The sequence below is a fragment of the Tachypleus tridentatus genome, chromosome 12 (genome assembly GCF_004210375.1).
Source record: "Tachypleus tridentatus isolate NWPU-2018 chromosome 12, ASM421037v1, whole genome shotgun sequence".
NCBI lineage: Eukaryota > Metazoa > Arthropoda > Merostomata > Xiphosura > Limulidae > Tachypleus > Tachypleus tridentatus.
Genome location: NC_134836.1, coordinates 96492181 through 96516427, shown reverse-complemented (window position 1 = coordinate 96516427; position 24247 = coordinate 96492181). Strand labels below are relative to the sequence as shown.

At 33.0% G+C, this 24247-nt stretch overlaps 1 protein-coding gene across 8 annotated transcripts in view; it reads right to left on the bottom strand.

Moving 5' to 3' along the window:
- The window catches only part of LOC143234079 (tRNA methyltransferase 10 homolog A-like), a 47822-nt gene extending 37471 nt beyond the window's left edge, over positions 1–10351 (bottom strand). For 3 of the 8 annotated variants that reach the window (XM_076471132.1, XM_076471127.1, XM_076471133.1), the window contains exons 1-3: positions 10186–10321; positions 9453–9564; positions 7727–7936 (exon numbers count right to left, since the gene is read on the bottom strand). In XM_076471132.1, coding sequence (XP_076327247.1) covers positions 7727–7926 — 200 coding nt within the window. In that variant the 5' untranslated portion in view covers positions 7927–7936; positions 9453–9564; positions 10186–10321. Of the gene's footprint in view, positions 1–7726; positions 7937–9452; positions 9665–10120 lie in introns of all 8 variants that reach the window. The other 5 variants (XM_076471134.1, XM_076471128.1, XM_076471129.1 and 2 more) reach the window with 5 other exon arrangements.
- Between the last annotated feature and the right edge of the window lie 13896 nt (positions 10352–24247).

Sequence of the window (24247 nt, the reverse complement as noted above, 5' to 3'; positions counted from 1 at the left end):
CTTTCTTGATATCCAGTTTAAATACATATTGGTTTACATAGTGGATAATGAATACAAGTGTTCTTCCCTTGGCAAAATAAAACATTAACGATGACTTTATGTTACATCAATAATTCAGTATTTCAGTTTTCCTAATGCATTTTGAATAAAAGATATGAAAAAGATGAACCACAAAACTGTTTCTTATTTCTTCACTTATGTTTGATGCTGACTACAAAAGTGTAATTTCAGACCTTCATGACATTCTGATTAAATATTAGCAATATACAATACGAAGTAAAATATCATATTATTTATTACAAGTGAACAACTGAATGATAAAATTCCATCAGATAATATTTCTGGGATAATGAAATGTAATAACCACCTCCTTTAATCTGGAATTATTGGACTACAAATGATCAAGCACCAGTACTCTGAAATCTGATAACCATTATAATAAGAAATTCAACAATATTAATTTACCTTAAGACACAACAAAAAAAGCATAAAAAACACTTGGAAAAATGTGAACAAATTAAAAATATGTGGGGCTAACGGAAGGCTTTATGATTGTGTATAAATATAAAATTATTTTTTGTGAGATATTTGGTGAAAATGTGGAAAAGAATATATGATGGGCTGACAGCCAGAACATCTATCATTAGTTCAAGTTACTGAATAAAGTAATGTTTTACACATTACTTCATCAGTGAAGATAACTATGACACAGAGGATAATGACTGCATGACTTCACTACTTTTATATTTCATGGCAAAAAAAGACAAATTTGTACAATAGCATTTGTTATATGAAATCCGATGTTCAGGGACCTGGTGTGTATTGGTTTTATGACCATATATTCATTACAAATGCTAAGCAATTTATAACCTAAAAATGTAAACTGAAAAAATACAATAAAAAAAATAATACAAATACTGGTACAAAGTTTGAAATCAACCCTTAAAAAGAGCACTATGCCAAAACTAAATCTCTTAAAGAAATGTAAAAGGTATTTTATTGTGAAGGAACACAAGATAATAAGATACATAATTATGCAGCAAGAAAAAAATAACATACTGACATTTGATCTTGTAAACTGTTAGCTTTACAAATTCTGTAGATTTGTGATTTAACACAAAATATAGGTGTAATAATTTTAACAGAAAACAAGAATAATCTTTTAGTATGCTTACCATTATCAGTAAATAGTTTCTCTGAAGAGAAAATAATACAGTTGAAGTGATGTTTTTCCTTCCTACAGATACTGTTCATAGCCACTTTCAAACTCTGACATGTAAATATACAACTGCATAATATAGCCCCTTGATGTGCATTCCTGTACATGGTGAGGGAAACCCCAGAGAAGGTTCTGTACTTTCAGTTTACCTCCTCTGGGATCTAAACATCCACCTGCGTGTTTGCTGGTCATGGTGACCTGTGAAGGGGAGGAGAGGATCCTGGTGGTTGAGGGGTCCAACTCCAACACACTACTTTGGCCTTGAATTCCTGTAGAAGGGCAGTCTTGGGGTGGGTACCCCAAGATCAATCGACTAGCCCATTTAGGCCAGGGTTAACCGAGCGCCAGCGTAGGTCGTCCTCAACAGGTGTTGTGGACATTGTATCTGATGCTGGTGTTCAGGTGTAGTGCTCACAAAACCCTGGTATCGCTGCAGTGATTCATCACACGAGGTTACTACTGAGAGGGATTTGAAGTATATCCCCGAGTCAGAGATTCTCACTGGTTTTTCCATCCAAGGAGTTTCTGCAGTGAGGCATATCTCCATTCACAAAGATGGAATTAAAATGCTGACCAATGTCCTCATTCTGACATTTACAACACTACGTCAAACTGCCACCATCAAGGCCAATTATCTTAATTGCAGGGTACGACCATACATTCTGAACTCTCTCAGACGTTTCCAGTGTCAGTGGCTCGGTCACTCAAAGAAGTCATGTCATGGTTCCTTCATGTGTGCTCGTTACGGTAGCAAGGATCATGAGTGTGAAACGGACCCTTGCTGCATCAATTGCAGTGGTTCTCTACCATCCTACTTTCATTCTTGCCCTGAATGGTTGGAAAAAAAAGAGGTGCAGTGTTTCAAAACAATTCATAACATTACTTATCCTGAAGCTCTAAGGTTGCTGTCTACCACTTCATCACGGACGTATGCTCCTGCACTTCATTCCACTACTACAGTGGGACCGCAGACAGATCTTTCTGTACTTCCAAAAGTATTGCTTTAAAAACAAATGAAAAGTCTTTTGACCTCCATAGTTAAAAAACTTGACGAATCAACTTCAACACCCATCTCTGTCTCTTACATACATTCCAACAAATCCCAAGATCCACATCCTTTGGTTCCAGGTACAGAAATTTCCTAGGGTACATCATCTTTTCCCACTCCAAGATGCAAAACAATCATTTGTTCACGTCCTCAGTCGCTGGAATCCTCTTCCAACAGCAAAAACCTGTCCATTCGAACTAAACCAGGATCCATGGAGGTCGATAGACCTCCCTTGAAGAAAGACAGTAAGGAAAGAAGACGTGGTCGTAAACAAAAGGGTTCTCCATCCAATTTGCCTACACATAAATAAAAATGGCTACCTTGATACAATGGAACTGTCAAGGTTTACATTCTAATCTGGATGACACCAAAACACTGACTTCTTCCTACCATCCTGTATGTATTTCTTTACAGGAAACATTTCTGAAACCTGCAAATACAATTGCCTTTCAGCAGTTTTCTTTGTACAGAAATGACAGGCTGTGTGATGGATGAGTGCATGGAAGGGTGGCACTGTTGGTTGATCAGCATGTGCCCACCCTGTCTTTGCCATTCGATACACCCTTGGAGGCCATAGCCAACTGTGTTTCCTTGGTTCATACCATCATTATTTGTTCTCTCTACCTGTTGCCTGGAGAGACCTATGATCAATCAGACCTTGATGCTCTCATTGAACAGTTGCTGTCTCCCTCTGGGGAAGTGCTGATATCGATAGGAGGGATTGCTCAATAGAATGTATGTTCTCTGATCACAACCTTTCTCCTTTCAATACTGGTTCTTCTACTTATTTTCATGCACCTTATCAGTCCTTTACTGCTATTGATCTCTCAGTTTGCTCCCCTTCACTATTCTCCCATTTTTTTTTGGAGGGTTGACAATAATCCACAAGGCAGTGATCATTTTCCTATAATTTTCAGAGAGACTGGCCATGGTCAATGCCACCTGACCCAGGTGCTTCTGTGGAAGCTGGATCAAACAAATTGGTCCTCCTTCACTGCTCCCGCAAAACTTGATCCTGCCATTGTCTGTAAGCCATTAATAGACAACTGTGTGGCAGCAGTAACTGACTGTATTATACAAGCAGCTGCTCAATGTATTCCTAAAACCTTATCACGTTTTCCACGATATCCTCGTCCATGGTGGAATCCTGCCTGCCACATGGCATGGAAGGCTCAAAAAGGGGCCTGGTATACTTTTCGTAGGTATCTCACACTCTCAAACTGCATCACTTTCCAGCAGGCCTGTGCACATTCTCGGTGTGTAAGATGTTAAAGCCAGAAAGAATCTTAGATTAAGTTCATAACCAGCAATTCTTCTACCACCAGTTTCCAAGTCATATGGGACAAGATTTGAAAGTTCAGTGGGCAATATAATTTTGTCCCCCTCTTGATTTGCTCTCTGATGGCAGGAAACTGATGATACCCAGAGCATTGCTGGTACTCTAGGTGAAAGCTTTTGCTGGGTATCTAGTACTTCTGCTTCTTCCTACACCTTCTTAGCCATCAAGACTCAGACAGAGAGATCACCTCTTTCCTTTCGAGCTGATTGTCTGTATGACTATAATCATCCCTTTACACAGGTAGAACTCAAACTGGCCTTTCATCAGTCTGGCAGTACATCAGTCGGACCTAATGATGTACACTATGAAATGCCACACCATCCATCTCTTACTTCTTTTGCTATTCTTCTGATTGTTTTTAACCAGATCTGGCAGGAGACTGTTTTTCCTGATGCCTGGCTCCAGGTTATTGTCTTACCTTTCTCTAAGCCTGGGAAGGATCCCAAGAGTCCTTCAAACTACTGTCCAATTGCTTTAACAAGCTGTCTCTGTAAGATTTAAGACAGGATGGTTAATGCTCATCTCGTTTGTTTCCTTGAATCAAACAACCTTCTCTCACACACTCAGTGTGGGTTCTGAAGACAATGCTCCACAATAGACCAGTTAATTTGCCTTGAAACATCAATTAGAGAAGCCTTTTTGAAGTGACAACATCTTGTTTCTATTTTTTTTAAGGAAAAGCTCATGATAAAACTTGGAAATATGGCATCTTCTGAGACCTTTACTCATATGCATTGCATGGCAATTTGCCACTTTTTATTAAGCATTTTTTAATGAATTGCCAATTCCAGGTCCGTGTGGGTACAATACTTTCCCATTTTTTCCCACAGGAACTTGGAGTCCCTCAGAGCTGTGTTCCAAGTGTCACACTTTTCATTATAAAGATTAATGCCATTAGTGAACAACCACCCCCTACAGTTGCAAATGGTCTTTTCGTTGATAACTTTCACATCTCATGTCAGTTATCAAACATGAGATTTATTGAGTGGCAGCTTCAAATTGCAATCAATCATATACTTAAATGGATCATAGCAAATGGTTTTCAACTTTCTCTATCTAAAACTGTTTGTGTACATTTCTGTTGCCAATGGGGTATTCATCCAGATTCAGAACTTTGTATTGATGGTGCTGTACTTCCTGTCATCCCTGAGGCAATGTTCTTAGGTCTTATATTTGACTGTAAATTAAGTTTTATTTCCCACATCAAGCAACTTCGTGTCAAATGTATAAGAGCACTGAACATCCTCCATGTCCTCTCTTCCACCTCTTGGGGAACAGATCAGTACTCCACGCTTAAAATTTATTGTGTCCTTGTCTGATCCAAACTTGACTATGGGTGTATGGTTTATGGTTCTGCCAGAACCTCAGCACTTAAAATGCTGGATCCTATCCACTATCAGGGGTTTTGGCTTTGCACTGAGCCTTTTGTACTTCTCCAGTCCAAAGTTTGTATGTAGAGTCCCATGAACCCCCTCTGTATATTCGCCATTTGCAACTGTCTCTTATGTATGCTTCCAAACTTCGTTCTTTACCACAGCATCCTACTTGGGGTTGTGTTTTCCATCCTCAGTGGACCACACTTTTCTATAATAGAAAATCTGCCATTGTTCCTTTTAGCCTTCATATTCAGGCATAATCAGAAAAATTGGATATATCTTTGAATAGCATAACAGTATCAACAGTTCAGCCTCTTCCACCATGGAAAAGTACTATCCCCAACTGTGACCTATCTTTGAATCATCTGAGGAAGGCCAGTACTCCCGATTGGAAATATCGCTCTTTATTTGCTGAACATCTTTCACACAATACATCCATTCCCATATATATGGATAGATCAAAATAAGGTGACTCTGTAGGTTCTGCCATAGTTTGTTACAGTTTAGTTATAGCATACAGAATCTCCTCTAAGGTTTATGTATTCATTGCTGAATGGTATGCCATTTCTCTTGCCCCAAATCATATTGAAACTATGTAATATATAAATTGTACAATCTATACTGATTCACTCAGCTGTCTCTTGGCCCTAACATCATTCCATATTAGTTACCATACTATTCTTATCAATATCCAAAACAAACTGGCCCATCTCTCTCTATCATCTATCTCTGTCCAGTTTTTTTGGATAACATGTCATGTTGGTATTCATGGGAATGAGCTAGCTGACAGAGTGGCAATAAACATGAAGTACCTACCTCTTACCTTCATAATATAAACAGTTGTGGCAATATTTATATGGTGTGCAAAGGCCTTTCTGCAATCTATAAGTAACTACTACCTGAAACAATAGCCAGCAGCTAAAATAACATAACCAAACTTCTGAAGAAACCTCAGCTTCTCTTAGGAAAACAAAAATAAATCCTATTCCATTATTAGAGCACCTTTAAACAAGATGTTTAATTTTGTTCAATTGAGACTTGTTTTAGAATTTTATATTTGTATTGCTGTGTTAATGTTTTCAGAGCAGAAATCCATGATTAGTAGGATTTGTTAATCAATTATTCATCAGAATCACTAACTGATTTCATTCAATTATCAATTTTTCTCATGAGACTGGGATAATTGAAATAATCAATAATAGTAATAACTGGAAGCACTGATTTTGATTAATTGGTTTTTGTGAGATATGACATAACTTATTAAACTGCACAAATAATAATGAGAAATCATAATGACAATGTTTCATTACTTGAAATAACCAGAAACAGTAATCACTAGAAACACTAATTTCAAATAGCTGATAATTTTCTTAACATTGATCAATCTGATCATAATTTCAAAAAACAATTATTTACACAACATCAATTGATGATACTCTTGGGTAATTGATTATATTGATTTATTTACTCAGCTCTCCTATAGAGATTGACCTTTGTGGAAACAATGAAATTATGTTGAAGCTACATAGTTGGGTTGTGTTGCTAGTTTCGATAGTTTTTTGTTGCCTTCACAGGATTGTTGTTTGTAATTAAGCATAAAACTACACAAGGCTCCTGGATGTTGCTTCACCCACCACTGATACTGAAACCCAGTTTTTGGTGTTGTAAGTCCATAAACATGCCATTGGCAGCTCCTTCACAGAAATCTCTTACAACTGTTTCAGAATTATTTTTATCAAACAACAGCACCAAGGGAAAATTGATAGGTTATAGTTGGCTGATGCATATATAGAAATAACTGATCTGATAGTTTTATATTTAAGCTTTTTTATACTTTTGGTGTTCTAGAATCAGTTTCTAAAATTTAGTGTCATTTAGAATTTTAACTTTTTGTGATTTTTTTACAAAAATTATTTAGTTTTTTATATATTTGTTCAGGATTTTTTTGGTAATTTTGTAAATATTTCATTGTCATTTATTAAGTTAAATATGTTGTATTTTACTCAATTTATGATTGCAATTGCACTTCTTTTACCTGCTTGGGATAATATATTCATATTTCTTCAACTCTTTCAGTGCAGAGGTTTCATGTTTTATTAAGTTGCTTTTTAGTTTCTGTTTGTGTTTTTTTTGAAAGAATGAAGTTTCTTTTGAAAATTCTTCTAAAATTAAAGTAAAAAGTTCTTTAGTTGGTTTTGGTGAGAAAGAAGTTTTCTGTTTAAATTCTTTAGGTAAAACATGAAGGTTATGTTTATGCTTGTTTTTTGCATTGTTTTAGGTTGTTTGATGTTAATGTTTTTTATATTTATATAGTTATATTTGTCTATTACTTCTTTACCTAGGTCTTCAAAACATATTTTTAGTTCTATGACTTGTATTCTGGTGGGGAAAATAGCAATGCTCAAACCTTTGGTATAGTATTTATTTTCAGATACTCAATAAACACTGAAAGTTTAGTAAAAATTTATAGAAAAATTTGGTTCCCTCGTAATATATATTCTTCCAATTTTACCCTTTGAAAGTTGATAATTTTTATTTTTTCATTTTAACAATTAGTTGAGTATTTAGGTACTTGAATCTGATAAATCAGTTACAAAGCCAATAAATATATTACTCAGCATATCCCTTGTGTGTGTTAAAACAATTTTTTATAAAACAATATTCCATATCAACCAAAATGAAAAATTCCATCATGAATGGAACCTCAAAGCTTCTACAAACTATAAGTTTGACTTCTTTCTTACCTCCTAATAGGTTTTTGTTGTAACCACTTTTCATGTCTTGCTTGTTTCTTCAATTGTCTTTTAGATATACATGTAGTTTGCTTGACAACATTATCAGCAGTCTCACACTTATCAAATGTTACCTGTTCTTCTTGTGTTTCCTCAGTCAGTTTAATGGGACATCTTTTCTCTTCAACATCACCAGACATATTGTACTTCATTGGTTTTTAACTGTTTTACAATATTTACAAAAGTGTTAGTTACATATAAAATATTTTCCCTCTCTGTCTATCTATATATATATCTAATTATACATATATGTATCACTAAATAATACTGCAAAAACAGTTCAAATTGTGTCAGTGACTATTTTTGTAAGACTTTAATATTAATATTATTGTTTTATTGTATTACTTTTATGTTTCATTCTCAATTACTCCCTTTATATCTTTATTTACCATCATACTTTAGTATTGTTGTTGTATTTGATATACATACAATATTTATTTTTTATTTACTCAAGTTTGTGTAGAGTATGACTACAAAAAGCCTTAAAAAAATAAAAACCATGTGTGTATTTAACCATCTGTAGATATCCACATTCTAAAAACATCTAGTAGAATTATACATGGACAGTACTCTACATTATAATACCTTTATTTACAAGCTTTCAACCCTCTTACCACAGCACTCTTCATCAATCTACAATGTACTGAGCAACACCATCAATAAGAGAGCTGAATGGTCACAAATAAAAGTATTTTAATGGAAAGAATGGTCCATAACATATTTCTGTTACTTTCACTCATTAGGTTCTTAGAAATATCACACTATTTTAGTCAGATCATTCTTCATTATTTGTTTTTCAGATACAAGATTTACTGAAATAACACATATACTGTAACAGCATTTAATATTATGTATATCAATGAAATCAGTTTCTTTCTACTTTTAGAGAAAGTTATCACTTTTAAGTTACAATTCCATATGCTACTTTCCATGCATATATTAATTATAAAAAGGCTTTGAGTGCAACAAATTGTTTAACAAAACAATAATCCACTATAAACTATTTCAAGACTGGAATTCTTATGAGAGAAAGTAGGTTATCATCAAATATACATGCTTGAAAAGTTACATTTTAATCCAATGGAAAATTAGATTAAAATATACAGTAGTAAATTTTTAAATATTATATACATAATTTGGTAACATCATACAGAACTGTGTCATATTTTATCACTGAATCAGCAAAAATATTCCATAGCTTCAAAGAAAAACTGGGAATTACAACACTCCCCTGAAATTCAGTAACCTGGAGGTTAGAATTGGAAGACAGCTCGTAGGTGGAAGTACAAATCCAAAATGAATTATACTGATACTAAATTATACTAAATTTGGTACCAATATGGTGACCAATGATCTCCTGGGATAGGTAAGATTTCATTTTATAGGATATTAAGGAATAGATATGTGAGGCAATGTTGTTTTTTAAAGTCCTTGAATAGTGAGAATGTACCAGAAAATTGTAAATTGGATAATTTAGCCCTAATTTTAAGAAATATGATAAAACTGTCCAGGTAATTACAGGTCTATTAGTTTTATATCATATGTGAAAGAAGTTCATGAAAGTAATTTAACAAAACTTAACATTTTATTGGATAGTCATCATTACTTCGCCATGGTAAAATCTTGCCTTATTAATCTTAGTGTTATATTACCTTAAACTACTGCCTGGTTAACTTACCTTACAACTTACTACGTGTATATTTTAGCACTCCAATCCGAAATTGGGTTATTCTTTCAGTGACGTTCAGAATAATTTCCGTGGTCCAGTCACAAATTGTTTCAATTACTTCCTGATAAAGGATAGCTGAGTCTCATGATCAGTTATAACTGATGGGGTGTATGTAAACAATTTGCAGATGACAGAAAAGTAAATATCTACATGCCCTGCAACTTTATAATTTTGTCTAAAATTAAAGATATGCATGATGCACAATATAAAATCACTAGAATTAAAATATAACAATATTTTCTATACTGAAAACGGAAATGTACAGTTGTTTAGATTATTTTCACCATTAAAATTTTAAAAAAATAGATTCATTTTGGCAATAGATCTAATAGAGTGGCAGCTATAGTCAATGAGATGGTGTAGTATTCGTAAATTTTACATGGTTTTGACTTTAAAGTTAAAGTTGTAATGTGTGTCCAAAGTTAATAAACAAGCACAGTTCTTATTAACGAGTGCAAAAAAACCAATGTGCAGAAATTCTATCTAAAAGGTAAAGTTACGATATCTATTGACACAGTCTAGTCCCTGCTACTTCTCAGTCTTCAACAAATTAAAAATGATTGAATTTGGCCTGTTATTATTGCGAATTATTAATAATAATAATAAAAGATACTAACATGTTCAAATAAGTTAATACAAAAGGAAAGCGTAAAGTTACATTCCACAATAAGGTTAGCTTTACCTCTCATTTTATATATTCAAAATATTCATTTGGAACGTTTTTCGTGTTACTGAGAAATGAAAAACAGTTTAAAATAATCTTTGAAAATACCAGCTTTGAACGACTTTGACACATGCGGAATTTTTCGACAGTAGCGACACTCTCTGGATACATTCTTCGTTGTACCAGTGTTTAAATCCAGTAAATTATATATACAATGGATCAAATAGATAAATAACATTGCAGTTTACATGAAAGCTACATGCATACAGACATAAGAATTATTCCAAACCGAAACATATGTAAAATATTATACAGAGCTATGCCTTATTATAAAATGTCAAAGTCCTGGCTCCTGCAGTTTAAAATTATAAGTGTGTTAATTATATATATATAACATATAAACATAAATATAACATAAAAAAAAGAAGCTAACAAAGTTCACCTACCGGCGGCTTAATTTAAAAGCTTATAACCCTGAAAAATAGGGTTTCGATACTCATAGTGGGCAAAGCACAGATATCCCATTTTGTAGCTGAGTGCTTATAACAATAAACTAAATAATATGAAACTTAGTAACAAGGTTTATACACTTACATATTGTATCAAGCAATCATGTCACTACAAGGATAAGATAAATTACAAATTTCGTGATGACGAAAAATCCACTTGAACTAAAAATGTATCCTAAGACGGCTGGTATGGATATTAAAATTTTAATTAAAATAAAGTACAGAACAATGTTTCGACTTTCCTAGGTCATCTTCAAATTAACCTGTACGTAAACTAACAGTTAGTTTCATATTTATCAATTTAATCTAAAACGGGTGTAAGAAGTTAGAGGGTGCTGAGCATCACACCACCAGAGGACAACATAGGTATATCGACCTCGGGCAAAGGGGACGATGACATCATAGTTCCAACGAAGCGGAGCCAGAGTACGATTGGTGTGGCGCTGTGACAGGTGGGAGTAGTCCAGAAATAGTGTTGCTAATCCGCGATGATTAATTTATATTAGAGTCTCTACGTCTCTCAACATGCAATCAATGTTTTAAAAAGTTAGAAGTAAAAGTTATCGTTACGATTCTTGTATGCTTTCTATTCAATTAGACTACATGAACTGATTATTCACGTTTTAAAATAAGACTGTTGTCACTCATGCTGAAACATCTACTAGCAAAACTTTAAAATAAAGTACTATTTACATAAACGTACTAGTTTATAAAATACTGAATTCGCTTTTATACAATGTTTGTACATTATGTAAACATTATTATTTGTTCATTTCAATTTACTAGATAAAATTTTATACAGTTTAAAAAGAACAGAATGCAATTATTGTATTTTAACAGTATTTACAACACAAGTATTTTATGTTTGCTACTAAAGACTGTGACAGACTCCAGTTAAATATTCAAACAGTGTTAGCCAGAAAATATAGCTTAAAATCTTTTTCAAAATGAAAGATAATTTAATTATTATTGATTCAAAATTACTTTGATATTTCTGATAGCTACTTAGACTTAAAAACTACGTCAAAATGTTAAATGTACGAGATTTGCGATTTCATTATACAGTGAAATAAATTATATTTGTATGCATTTGAATGTTGAATGAGTTATTTGTTTCCAAGTAATGTTCACAAGCTCAGTAACAAGTTTAGACATATCCTAATTGTTCATATAAGAATACAAAAGAAAGTCTAAAGCTCAGCCAAATCTGGGTCACTTTTGAAATATAAAAAAATATACTGTTCGTTTCATCACCAGTAATCAGATTGATGCAGTTCTACCACATGGGAGAAAATATGACAAACCAGATTCTAAACAAAAGTACCGTATATGTTAACATATAAGGCGACTGGGTGTATAAGACGACCCCATAATTTTCAAGTTAAAGTGTAGGTTTCAGGGTATACTAGCCATACAAGACGACCTCTTCCCTAAATTGTGCATTTCATTGGGGAACCAAATGAGCTTGTGAGAAATTGCTGTCTGATAGTCCTTAGCCATCAGTATGCAAAGAAATAAAGTTTATATGCTTACTGAATATATTTAATATATTTTTGTGATTCTATACATAATATAACTAATTAAAACATTTTAAGGGTTAATGTTTTATCATCGATTAAAACATTTTATAGGTTGATGTTTTATCAGCAATTTCAACTAAAATAATTATTAGTTATTAAAATATTTTAAAATCCAAATTCTATTTATTATCTGACGTCAGATGCTCATCAGTTACGTTTAATTTCAACTAGTTAGAATAGGATGCTTAACTGGTTAGCGTGTGATTGGCATGTCGAATAGTAATAATGCTAAGTCTTATTATTAAAAGATAAGGTAACGTTGTACATTTTGGGGAATTTTTAGATTATGAGCAACATTTCCCCACAGGATTAAAGGTTCACATATCATACCTGGCGTATAAGATGACCTCTAGTTTTGTTTTGTTTTTAAAGCTTCAAATGTCGCTTATATGCCAGCGCATACGGTATATAATAAGATATATTTCTTTGCTTAAAAATCTAATATCTATGTTTCTTTGACATGGTAATGATTGTTTTCAGCTATATCCATTACATTAACAGATAATTTTATTGTCTTTTACTCATTATGCACCACATTATATTTTAATCTATTGGTTCATTTGTTTGTTTGTATATAATTAAGCACAAACTACACAATGAGCTATTTGTGCTTTGCTCACCACGGATATCAAAGCCTGTTCTGCAGTGGTAGTGTTGTAATTCCAAAAACATACTGCTGTGCCACTGGGGTACTAGTCTTTTATGAAGAAAAGAAATGCTACGGACATTAATGAAATGTTGAAAAAGAACTAATCCAGCAAAACAGAATAAACAACAGTTAGGTTTCTTTACTATTATAAACCGGGAAGAATTACGTGTTTTATCTCATATCTATTCTATTGGTAACAACAGTAGGTATCTAGCTTTTAGATAATAGGTAATAGGGAGAGTGTATGGACAATGATGTCATAACACCACACACCAAAGACAATGATGCCTTAGTTTCATGAAGTGGAACCAAAAGGCGAATTGCTACGGCGCCATAAGAGATGGAATTTTTTCAGGGGGAACATTACTGGGGCTACTTTACTAGGCCGCCATGATGTTTTCATAATAGAGTGTCTCAATATGCCATCAATGTCTAGAGTTAATTGGAATCTAAAAGTTAAAATAAATATAATGCTGTTACACATGTCAATTTTTTTATCACGCATATTATCCATCATTTGAATGAGATAAATATTATGGCTAATAATTTACTTTATATACTTTTACAATTATCCATAATGAAAGAATTATATCATACCCAGTGTTTTTGTGAATACTGAAAGTTTGATTTTTTTTAATTTCGCGCAAAGCTACACGAGGGCTATCTGCGCTAGCCGTCCCTAATTTAGCAGTGTAAGACTAGAGGGAAGGCAGCTAGTCATCACCACCCACCGTCAACTCTTGGACTACTCTTTTACCAACGAATAGTGGGATTGATCGTAACATTATAACGCCCCACGGCTGAAAGGGCGAGCATGTTTGGCGCGACGGGGATGCGAACCCGCGACCCACAGATTACGAGTCGAATACCTTACCCACCTGGCCATGCCGGGCCCTAGTATATATGTTTCTTCTATAACTGACGCTCCCCAGTGTCACAGTGATAGGTCTGTGGAAAGAAACTGGAATTTGATACCCCATGGTGGGCAGAGCACAGATAACTTACAGTGTAGTTTTATGTTTAATTTTAAACAAACCTCTAACCCTATAATTATGACTTTTATTGTTCTTGATAAGATATTTCTTATCACATATGTTACTTCAGAGTTTTTAATTACACATGTTTTACAAAGATTAACAGCGTGTATATGTGAGCATGATGTTATTATTATAAGGTCTTACTAACGACAGTATTAATTTAAACAGACAGCGTTTCTGTAGTTCTTTGGGATTTGACAAATATGCCGTTTTGTTATTAGAGGCAAAACTTTTATTTAAACGAGAAATCTATTATAACATTGTTACATATGTTACTTTGTATCATAAATATACATTATGTAAACTATGTAGACGTTATTCTCAGTAATTTACTTTACATAGTTTTATTTTTATCATTCTAAAACGTACTGTTATCTAAATCACATATTTAGCTTTAAATTGATCAGTAAAATTTAAATAATTACTATTGCTCGATGTCTGTAGTTGTGTGTATTAACAAATCTTTCTCAAGAACTTGCTTCTTGCTGGTAAAAACTATATGCATATAGACTAAGAGCTTGGTAAACTCTGATAGTAGAAAATGATTCCATACCACTCTACACAAGTAATTTTTTTCATTGTTTTCTGCTATGTATTTACCATCTAACCAATTTTAAACACTTAATGACCAGTATCACGCACATACAAAAGGTGTGGGTTATTTCAAAGTCATTCATTACTAACGCATACCAGCTGATTCCAAGACTAAAAAGCTTTGACCTTGTATTTACTTAGGGTTAGAACAGGTATTATTTGCTTGTTTTGGAATTAAACACAAAGCTACACAATGAGCTATCTGTGCTCTGCCAAGCATGGGTGTCGAAACCCGGATTTCAGCGGTGTGAGTCCACAGACGTACCGATGTGCCACGGGAGGCAAAAAAAAAAAAACAACTAAAATGTTTATCTGTTCAAAACTGAAAGACGAATCAAAAATTCAATTTTCATTTCTTTCAAAAGTTCTCTTTATGTGCACTATTTCATTTAACCTTTCCAAAGCATCAAATACATTTTTGACAAATTAACATAAGAAAAAAAAAAGAGTTATCTATTATAATCGTAAATATAAGACTGTGTCTCATATACATTTTAGTAAATGTATTAAATATCCATTTGTTTTTCTCAAAGTTATTATAAAAGGTTACATTAGACACATAACTGTCCAACCTTTGATGTAGTAAGGCATTAAGTTTATTTGTTCAGAATTTATTATACTATAGATTCGATACGTACTGTAACTGACAAAATGAATGGTAAAATTTGAATTTTTTTATATGAGTGTAAAAGATAATACATTGCATCTTACTGTAAAATAGTATCAAAATTTATCTTTAAAATGTCTCGCGATAAATTTAGTGTTTGTTTAAGCATAATGTTGCACGAGTGAAAAATATATGCTCTACATAAAATGGTAATATAAACACAATGTAAAACAAGTTGTATGAAAGCTAATAAAGAATTTTATAAACTTAGATATTTATAGTATAGTAGCGTATACTGAAGTTCTTACGAAAACTGAGTTTACTTTATAAGAACACTAATTTGTAAGTGGCAATTTGTACAATATTTAAGATAATACATGTACCCATAACAGTTTCACTATGCAGGTGAGGGAAAATCTGCTTTGAAATAGTCAAAGAATAATTAATGTGTGTGTTTCCTTATAACAAAGCCACATCGGGCTTTCTACTGAGCCCACCGACTGGAATCGAACCGCTGATTTTAGTATTGTAAATCGGGAGACATACCGCTGTACTAGCGGGACCGGAATACTAACTGGATTTATTTTAATGCCTTTTAATTATTGTGATTCTCAACTATTGTTTTTAACTATGTTCATTTGATGAAACACTAATAAGATTAAATGATATAGTGTACACAAAATGAGGTTTCAAAATATTTTGAAATATAATTTCTAGTTTGTCTGCTAATTTTGTAGAAATAAACACATTATTTGTTTCAGCCCTAAGCAAACACAGAGTCAAAATTTTCTAATTGACATCAGCTGGTACACGGCAGTAATAAGTTTGAATTAGCTTATACAATTTGTATGGCTGTGTGACACTGGGCAATAAGTGTTTAGAATTCGTTAGATGTAAAATATGTTGCAGAATAAGTGGAAATGATATTATTTACTCAGTGTGGTGTAACATAATGTTTGACAATCAGAGTTTATCGTACTTTTATTCCATAAGCAAATAGTTCACATAGCACGAAATAATCTCTCAATAAACATTTATGAAGACTCACAGCTAGAGAGAGTTATTTTTAGGATGATAATTGAAAAGTATGTAACGTAAACTTACTGGCTATAACATTTATCTCATTCAAACAATCTATAATATGTGTGGTATAAATTGACATATATAACAGTGTTATAACATTTGACTCTTTTAAATAAGGATTTTGATTGTAAATGTGAAACAGCAGATGTGATAAAACCATCTGGAAATACAGAAACACTGTCCATCTAAAGTAATACTATCATTGGTTAGATCTTGTAATATTGTCCACTTATAGAAGCAATGTCAGTGTTTGTAAGAGATGTGAGTGAAAATTATAAAGTAACATATATGAAAGGAATATTTTGTCAAAAACAACAAAACTCGTAATTATATGACTAGTGGTATATTTTGTTTAATCCATACAGTGAAACTGTAAGCTTGGATGTTAAATTATTGGATGATATTTAGAGATTTAAATAAATGTCTTTTTCAGGATGATAATTGTAAAACTCATATTATGCAAACCGGTTACAGACTTATTCGTTTGTTTGAAGAAAATCACAAAGCTATATAATGTTCTATTCATGCTCTGTCAACTAAGGGTATTAAGGCCCAGTTTTTATCTGTGAAAGTCTGCAGAAATACCGCTGTATCACTAAAGGCATCAATTATAAAAGCAAAATCTACACTAAAACAAGTTAAATGTGTACTAAATAATAAAAATGTAATCAGCTGTCGCACTCACCATTTAACATTTTGAATTTTATCAGTCCTTCTCCTCTTAGTAAAAGGTAGACATGCTGTCAGTCTAAGTATCCAGTAGGTGTGTCTTTAGTAATGTTCTCTCCAGCTATCTTCTGCCTGTCTTGGCACCCTAGCAATGCGCTCTCTTCTTATACTACATGGAGCAAAGACATTATGATCTCTGGTGTCTGGCACTATAAAATCATTGTCGCTACTTCATCCCTATTGACTGGGGTCGACACGCGTGTGTAACCCTCTGGTGAAGCAAAATCCAAGAAGCAAGATAACTACTATGAACTTACGAAAATAATTCGAACATACATATTTAGCAGATCTGCGATTTTGGGAAAGGAATACTACATCCAAATAAGGAAGTTATCACTTTTTCTTTAACAGAAAGAGTGAAATTTAAACAGTGGATCACAAACATTAGTGTAACTGTATAGAATAAAACTGAATAAGATTTTCTTCTAGAAGGATGGCATCGTGTAATTCGTGCTGTTTGTTTTAATAATATCCTCTCACTTTTGCTTACGCATCGATTTGGTTGTCATGGTATTCATGTGACATATGAGGTTCTCTTTGTGTTAACAAATTCAGAATTGCAGATTTATGTGTACAAATTTTTCATTTTGATACTTACTTAAGTGCTACAACTTTTAATGTAAAGAAACTAAATAATCAGATTTAATCAAATTTTATTAATATATGTGCTAACCAAATGTACCCTATTTTACAAGTACAGAATAAAGAACAAAGTGAAGCATGTAAAATCGACGATTTTGTCAAACTCATCATTATTGTAACATGTTAAGTCGTGATGACTGTGTATGGTTAAATCTATTGTTCAATCTATGCTTATTCATAAAGTAACTCAGGTCCTATCAATGAAACTTTTTGGGATACTGTAAAGAAAGACGACTTTATCCAAGATTTATAAAAAATGTATGTATTCTGCTTTCGAAAATTTTAAGAGCAAACGAAATATCAGTAACAACAACAAAAACATTCCTCACAAAATGTTTCAGTTTGTTGTTTGGTATGATAAAAGATATTGTCTACAAGAAAATAGATATATTTTCTTTCACATTTTACAATTCATTCATGTTTGCTGTTTAATGTTTATCATTACAGAATATACTTTACAATCTAAACAATCTTTATGCTAACTATACTTTACCTTTGACACAATGAATAGCAGAAAGTGTGTCACTGAGCTTAGCAGTTAATAAAACAAAATTATATATTCATACACTTTACATAACTATATGTAAAACTAAATGTACATTGATTAAATTATCAACAATTGTTGGTATATTGGAAAATTGTTTTCTGCTTCTAAGTTGGTGCTCAATATTTTTAATCTAGAATCAGCGTATTAGTCGTTTGAATATAATTTTATAAATATAACTTACCGAAATCTATACATAATCTAACTTCTTAATGATATATTGTTGAGATACATCCACCTACAATTTCGGCTGTATTTTTCATATTTATTCAAGGGTTAAATTCCTCTGAAAGGTTAACAGTTCGATAACCTTTAATATTTACAAATAACACAAAGTGAAATATCTACGGATTATAAAATACAGAGTTGTCAAGGTTAAATTAGTGTTCAAAGAAGTCTGGTATATTTAAGTCAATGTACAATTCTTGCGTACTGTATACTCAGACCTTTTTACTGACTTATGTTCATTACTTATACGTTTGTCAACGACTACTACTTAATAAACAATCGGTTCTTTATCACATATTGGAAACAAAAACTGACATGTTTCATCTGATGTATAAGAACGTAGTGGCTCTTGTGCGACAAAATGGGCAGCGAATGTATTGGAAACTTTGTTATTACATCACCCTATCATTGGAACAATAAATACCACGAATATTAAAGTGGATGTTTTTATATATTGGTATATACTTACAAGTTTTGTAATCTAACTAAAAAATGTGTGGTTTACGATAAAAGATATATCTATCATTTATATAAAATTAATTCATGAAGCTGTAACTTAGAACGGCTGGTATGGGTATTAACACTTTTATTGATAAGCAGAGAACAACGTTTCGATCTTCCTAGTTTGCAAACTCTCTCTTTCTTTCTTAACCTGAAGATGACCTAATCAATAAAAATGTTAATACTCATATAAGCCGTTCTGATATATATTTCTATTTCGAGTGGGTTTCTCGTCATCAAGAATTCGTAAAGAGTGTTCCTATAAATTTATATAAAAATCATATTAGACATTTACCAATGTGATTACATTTATCTCTAGACACAGTCGCTGAAAGATAATGATTTTATAATTATATTAGTGTTATTCATAGTCTATAATTTGATAATATCGTAAGAGAGAGAGAGAGATAAAATGTCCGTAATTGTCGAAATTCTACCGGTCTCATGCCGAGACTGTCAGTGAAGAGGACAAGTGTCTGTAAAAAACACAGACAAGTTTGTTTTTGAATTTCGCGCAAAGCTGCACAAGGGCTATCTGTGCTAGCCGTCCCTAATTTAGTAGCTGTAAGACTAGAGGGAAGGCAGCTAGTCATCACCACCCATCGCTATTCTTTTACCAACGCATAGTGGGATTGATCATCACATTATAACGCCTCCACGGCTGAAAGGGCGAGAATGTTTGATGCGACGGGGATTCGAACTCGCGACCCTCAGATTATGTGTCGACTGCCTTAACCCACCTGGCTACAGAGAGGTACTATGTTTATGGGAGTTTTCAACAAAATTTAAAATTCGTAAAATTTATTTGAAGAATTTCAAATTTATCTTACTATGATATATCTCTCGTTCTAGTTTAATCTAATATAAGGAGGGATTTATCTTAAAGTTGGTATTTTCTGTCATTATTTATTTATCTATTATAATCAGAGTTAAGGGTAATGTATTATTTAAGTAACTTGTAACTGCAATAGTATTATAAAAAATAAAGATATTTTATAACGTTAGAGTTTTAATAGGACTAATAATACTATAGTTACTTTAAACAAGTTTGCCTTTTCTTCTCCCGTTTGCACATTCACATAAATGACTTTTTATGGTTATTTTTTTAGTCAAAGAAAATTTAATTTTTTAAAATCTAAGAAAATAAAACACCTGAAAAATGCGCCAAATACAATTTTCTATTGAATATCTGCTGAGACCAATTTCAAAAAGCAGCTCAAAACATGTAACCAAACATGCTCTATCAGTATTAAGGTCTTAGTTTCATTTTAATCTGGCTAATTGCGCATGTGATCACCGTACATTCAGTTTAATATGCATCTGATAAATTAGTTTTCAGATGTCTGCTGTCTTATTAACTAAATGTAAGGACGTTTTATATATATATATTTATTTATGCAGAAAAGAGCAATGAGGTGTTTATTTTCGATAAGGTCCACCACAAATATGCCAAATATAAAACAATTATTGCCCCCCGCTAGTACAGCAGTAAGTCTACGGATTTACAACGCTAAAATCAGGGGTTCGATTCCCCTCGGTGGGCTGAGCAGATAGCCCGATGTGGCTATGCTATAAGAAATCACACACACACACACACACAAAGCAAAAACTTGGTGCCCTATATCAAACTACATTCGTTTTACGAAATGTAGAGATTTGGGTAGATTGAAAACAGAGAGTGAATTATTACAGTTAGTCCAATACTGATCGTGAATGTTTTGGAAGTTTGAAGAATTCACAGTGGCAATCAATAAGAATTAATATTTATATATATTACATTTTTTATTACAGCGTTAAAAGTTTTGAGACAGCTTGACTGGGAAATAAAAAAAAAACAAATTTGACAAGATTATTGTCATGCCAAAACATCGTATATTTATGATAGTTTTTCATTACCATGCCAAGCCGTCTCAAAACGTTTATCTTCTAAAAATGGGTTCCTCGTTATCACGTTTTAATTCATCACTGAAACATTGTTCACTTTTTAGTTTATGTGTACGATAACGTTTTCTTTAGTACTTTTAATTGTGGTAAAATCTTGATGGAAAGTTCGTAATCTGTGAACGTAAAAGAGAGAGTTAGAAGAGAAATCTTATTCCTTTGTTTGAAATAGATGTGGAACAATTATTAATTAATTATGATAACTTCACTCATCAAGAAACAGACGAGGCAAACGTTTCAGGAACATGAGCATTTTCTCTACTTAGGGAAAAATCCTGGTGTCTCGTGAAAAACCTTTGTTTCTTGTAACACTAAAAATTGGGTTTCGATACCGTAGTGAGAAGAGCATAGATAGTCCATTGTTTAGCTTTGTAATCCATGATGATGAGAAAAATCTACTTGTAGGGAAAATTATATATTTAAAAACGGCTGGTATGGGTAGAGAAAACATTGAGAAACGAGTGACATTCTTCGGTCATCGTTAGGTTTACAAAGAAAGAAAGGGTTACTGACCAGTAGCTGACTACATGTTTGAAGGCGGTTGTGTAACTGAGTGTCGGAATGTAGAGGGCGTGCTCAAATATTGGATATATTTATTTATATAGGTATAAAGGTGTTCCTTTGTATTGGCTTATTTTGGGCTTGATTTGTTGTATAAGTAAGGCTTCTTTAATTTTGTGTTTGTTTATGTTCGTTTATTCATTTAGTATTTTAGTGTTTTCTATGGTTATGTTGTGTTTATTTGAGTTGCAGTGTTCGAAGACGTGTGAAGATGACATTTTGTGTTTTTTGAATCTGGTTTCCATTTTTTTATTTGTTTCTCCAATATAGAAGTCCTGGCAGTTATCACATTGTATTTTATAAATAATGTTGGTGTGGTGTTTGTCAGTGTAGTTTTTACATAGTATAGACCTCAGTTTTGTGCCTAGTTTTTGAATAAATTTGGTATTAACTGGAATGTCATATTTTGTCACTAATTTTTGCCAAATGTTAGTTATTTTTCTGCTGATGTCGGGAATATATGGTATGCAGCAGTATATGGTTTCGTGATTTTTTAAATCGTGGGATATATTTACTTTTGTAAGTTGATTTTGCTTTTTGTCTAGGTGTGTGTGTATAATGTTTTCTACGGTTTGTGGAGGAAACTTGTTGATGTTTAGCTTTGCGCTTAACAATAAACAAACAAATATGATTAATACAGAAAGATTCGCTTTGTCGTGTTTGTGTTTTTTCTATGCTTTTCATGTCCGATTTTTTTTGTTTGTTTGTTTTTGTTTAACATTCTTGAACTCCCCTCTTAGCGGATACATTAAATTTAAGGCTTTACTTCACCATTATACATGTGTGTTTTTCGAAAATGGTAAACATCTTGGAAAAGTCAAGATATGAGAGATTTAATTACAGGCTGAAATTAGGCCTCTTATTGAGCAGTTTTCATTCAATAAATTTTTAAATAGTTATTTTCTTAACTTGAAATTCAGTTAGTGCTTAAAAATTATGTGATTAAAGTTCCAATTTTTGTACACAGTTACTCACCAATGTATATAAGTGGTTAATCTTTTTCTTCTATCTTCTATTCTACAATGTAATATTTTTTATACTTTTTAATTCAATAATGCAAATTTATGGTAATATTTTAAAGTGTCATAGAATAAAACCAATCGTAAGTGGACTAACATTCCGTTGGAAAATGCATTGAGGATTAGTTTACATAAAGTCCATAGATGGCAGCAGGGTCGAAATATTTAGTTTGCCGTTAATTGCATTGATCGGGTCTGATCGTTTCACCTACAAAGAGTTCTGCACTTTTACCTATTGTCATTAGAGGGACAAAATAACATATTCTCAGTTTACCCCTGTAAAGGGTGGTCCGTAAGTCCCTACCCATCCATATATCCAGTATATTTGTGTGCTGTCCCTCATTCTCGCTGCATAATATTATGCGACGCCATGTTCTGTGAGACATTTTCCTCAACTTATCAGGGTTTATTGTTCCAAATGCCGCGGTAACAGCTGCCTTCAACTCATCATTAGTATGTTTATAATAACATATGGATGGGTAGGGACTTACGGGCCACCCTGTAGAAAAAAGGCTCATCCTTCAAAATCTTTTGTCATAGTTTTTATGCGTTTATTAATATACGCTTATATATAAATATACACACACAAGTGTGTGTTTTCTTATAGCAAAGCCACATCAGGCTATCTACTGAGTCCACCGAGGGGAATCGAACCCCTGCTTCTAGCGTTTGAATCTTCCGGTGCAATGAGATCTGACATAATTGCAAAATAATTTTAAAAAATTCATAAGAGATGCATAAGCTTCGATGTAAGAAAATGATTGGTGATTCATTCGTTTAGAAAACTATATGTTACAAAAGAAAAACAAATCGAAATATAAAAACAAATACAAGGTCAGTAAAACAATTCTTCATGAAGTACAGAAAGGAAACAACGACTTACATCTTCTCACTTTGGAGAAATTTGTAAGATGAGGGATACTACATCATGCAGCTCCAGAGTGAAAAGAATTTTATAGAGTTGTTTTCTCTCTTTACCTGCAATACAGTATAGTTAAAGAAACGAATGAAATGCCCTACTTGATTACTCCACTAAAACTGGAAATCAAGTACAGAAGTGTGGCCTATTTTTGGATATAGAGAAGGGATAGTTAGCAACCTCTCCAGATGCCACTGTTGGGCCTGATGGTATAACTGAACTTAAATTCCCGCTAAAATCTAAAGGAATGATTTCTGTACATGTTGCTCTGTCAATTAAATATTTCTATTGTGCTTTACTTGATAATATTTTGATACTAAAGAATACACATACATATTACTACCAATTACATAACTGTCGAACGAAATCCTCGAGATGACAATTTTTGGAATGAAAAAATGCTCCCTGAACTGGATCGGTTTTATTTTCACACACTATTGCCAGAAATAACAGATCTACGAATGACAAGAAGCATGGTTTTATGATAACAAAACTATGTTCTTGAGGCCAAAAGATAGCTGAAAGTAAAGAAACAAAATGAAATATAGACATCCTTCTTGAAGGTTTATTTGAACCTACGTTTCGATATACATGTCTCGTTTTGTTTCGGATATAACGGCATCAGAAGCCTTGTGATTTATGTTTGTTATTGTGAGTGTTTTTTAACAAGTTATATATTTATGTTATGAATCAATGTTTACGTTACGAAAGTTTGTTTGGTTTGGTTTTTGGAATTTTGCACAAAGCTACTCGAGGGCTATCTGTGCAAGCCGTCCCTAATTTAGCAGTGTAAGACTAGAGGAAAGGCAGCTAGTCATCACCACCCACCGCCAACTCTTGGGCTACTCTTTACCAACGAATAGTGGGATTAACAGTCTCATTATAACGCTCCCACGGCTGAAAGGGCGAGCATGTTTATGCGACTCGGGCGCGAACC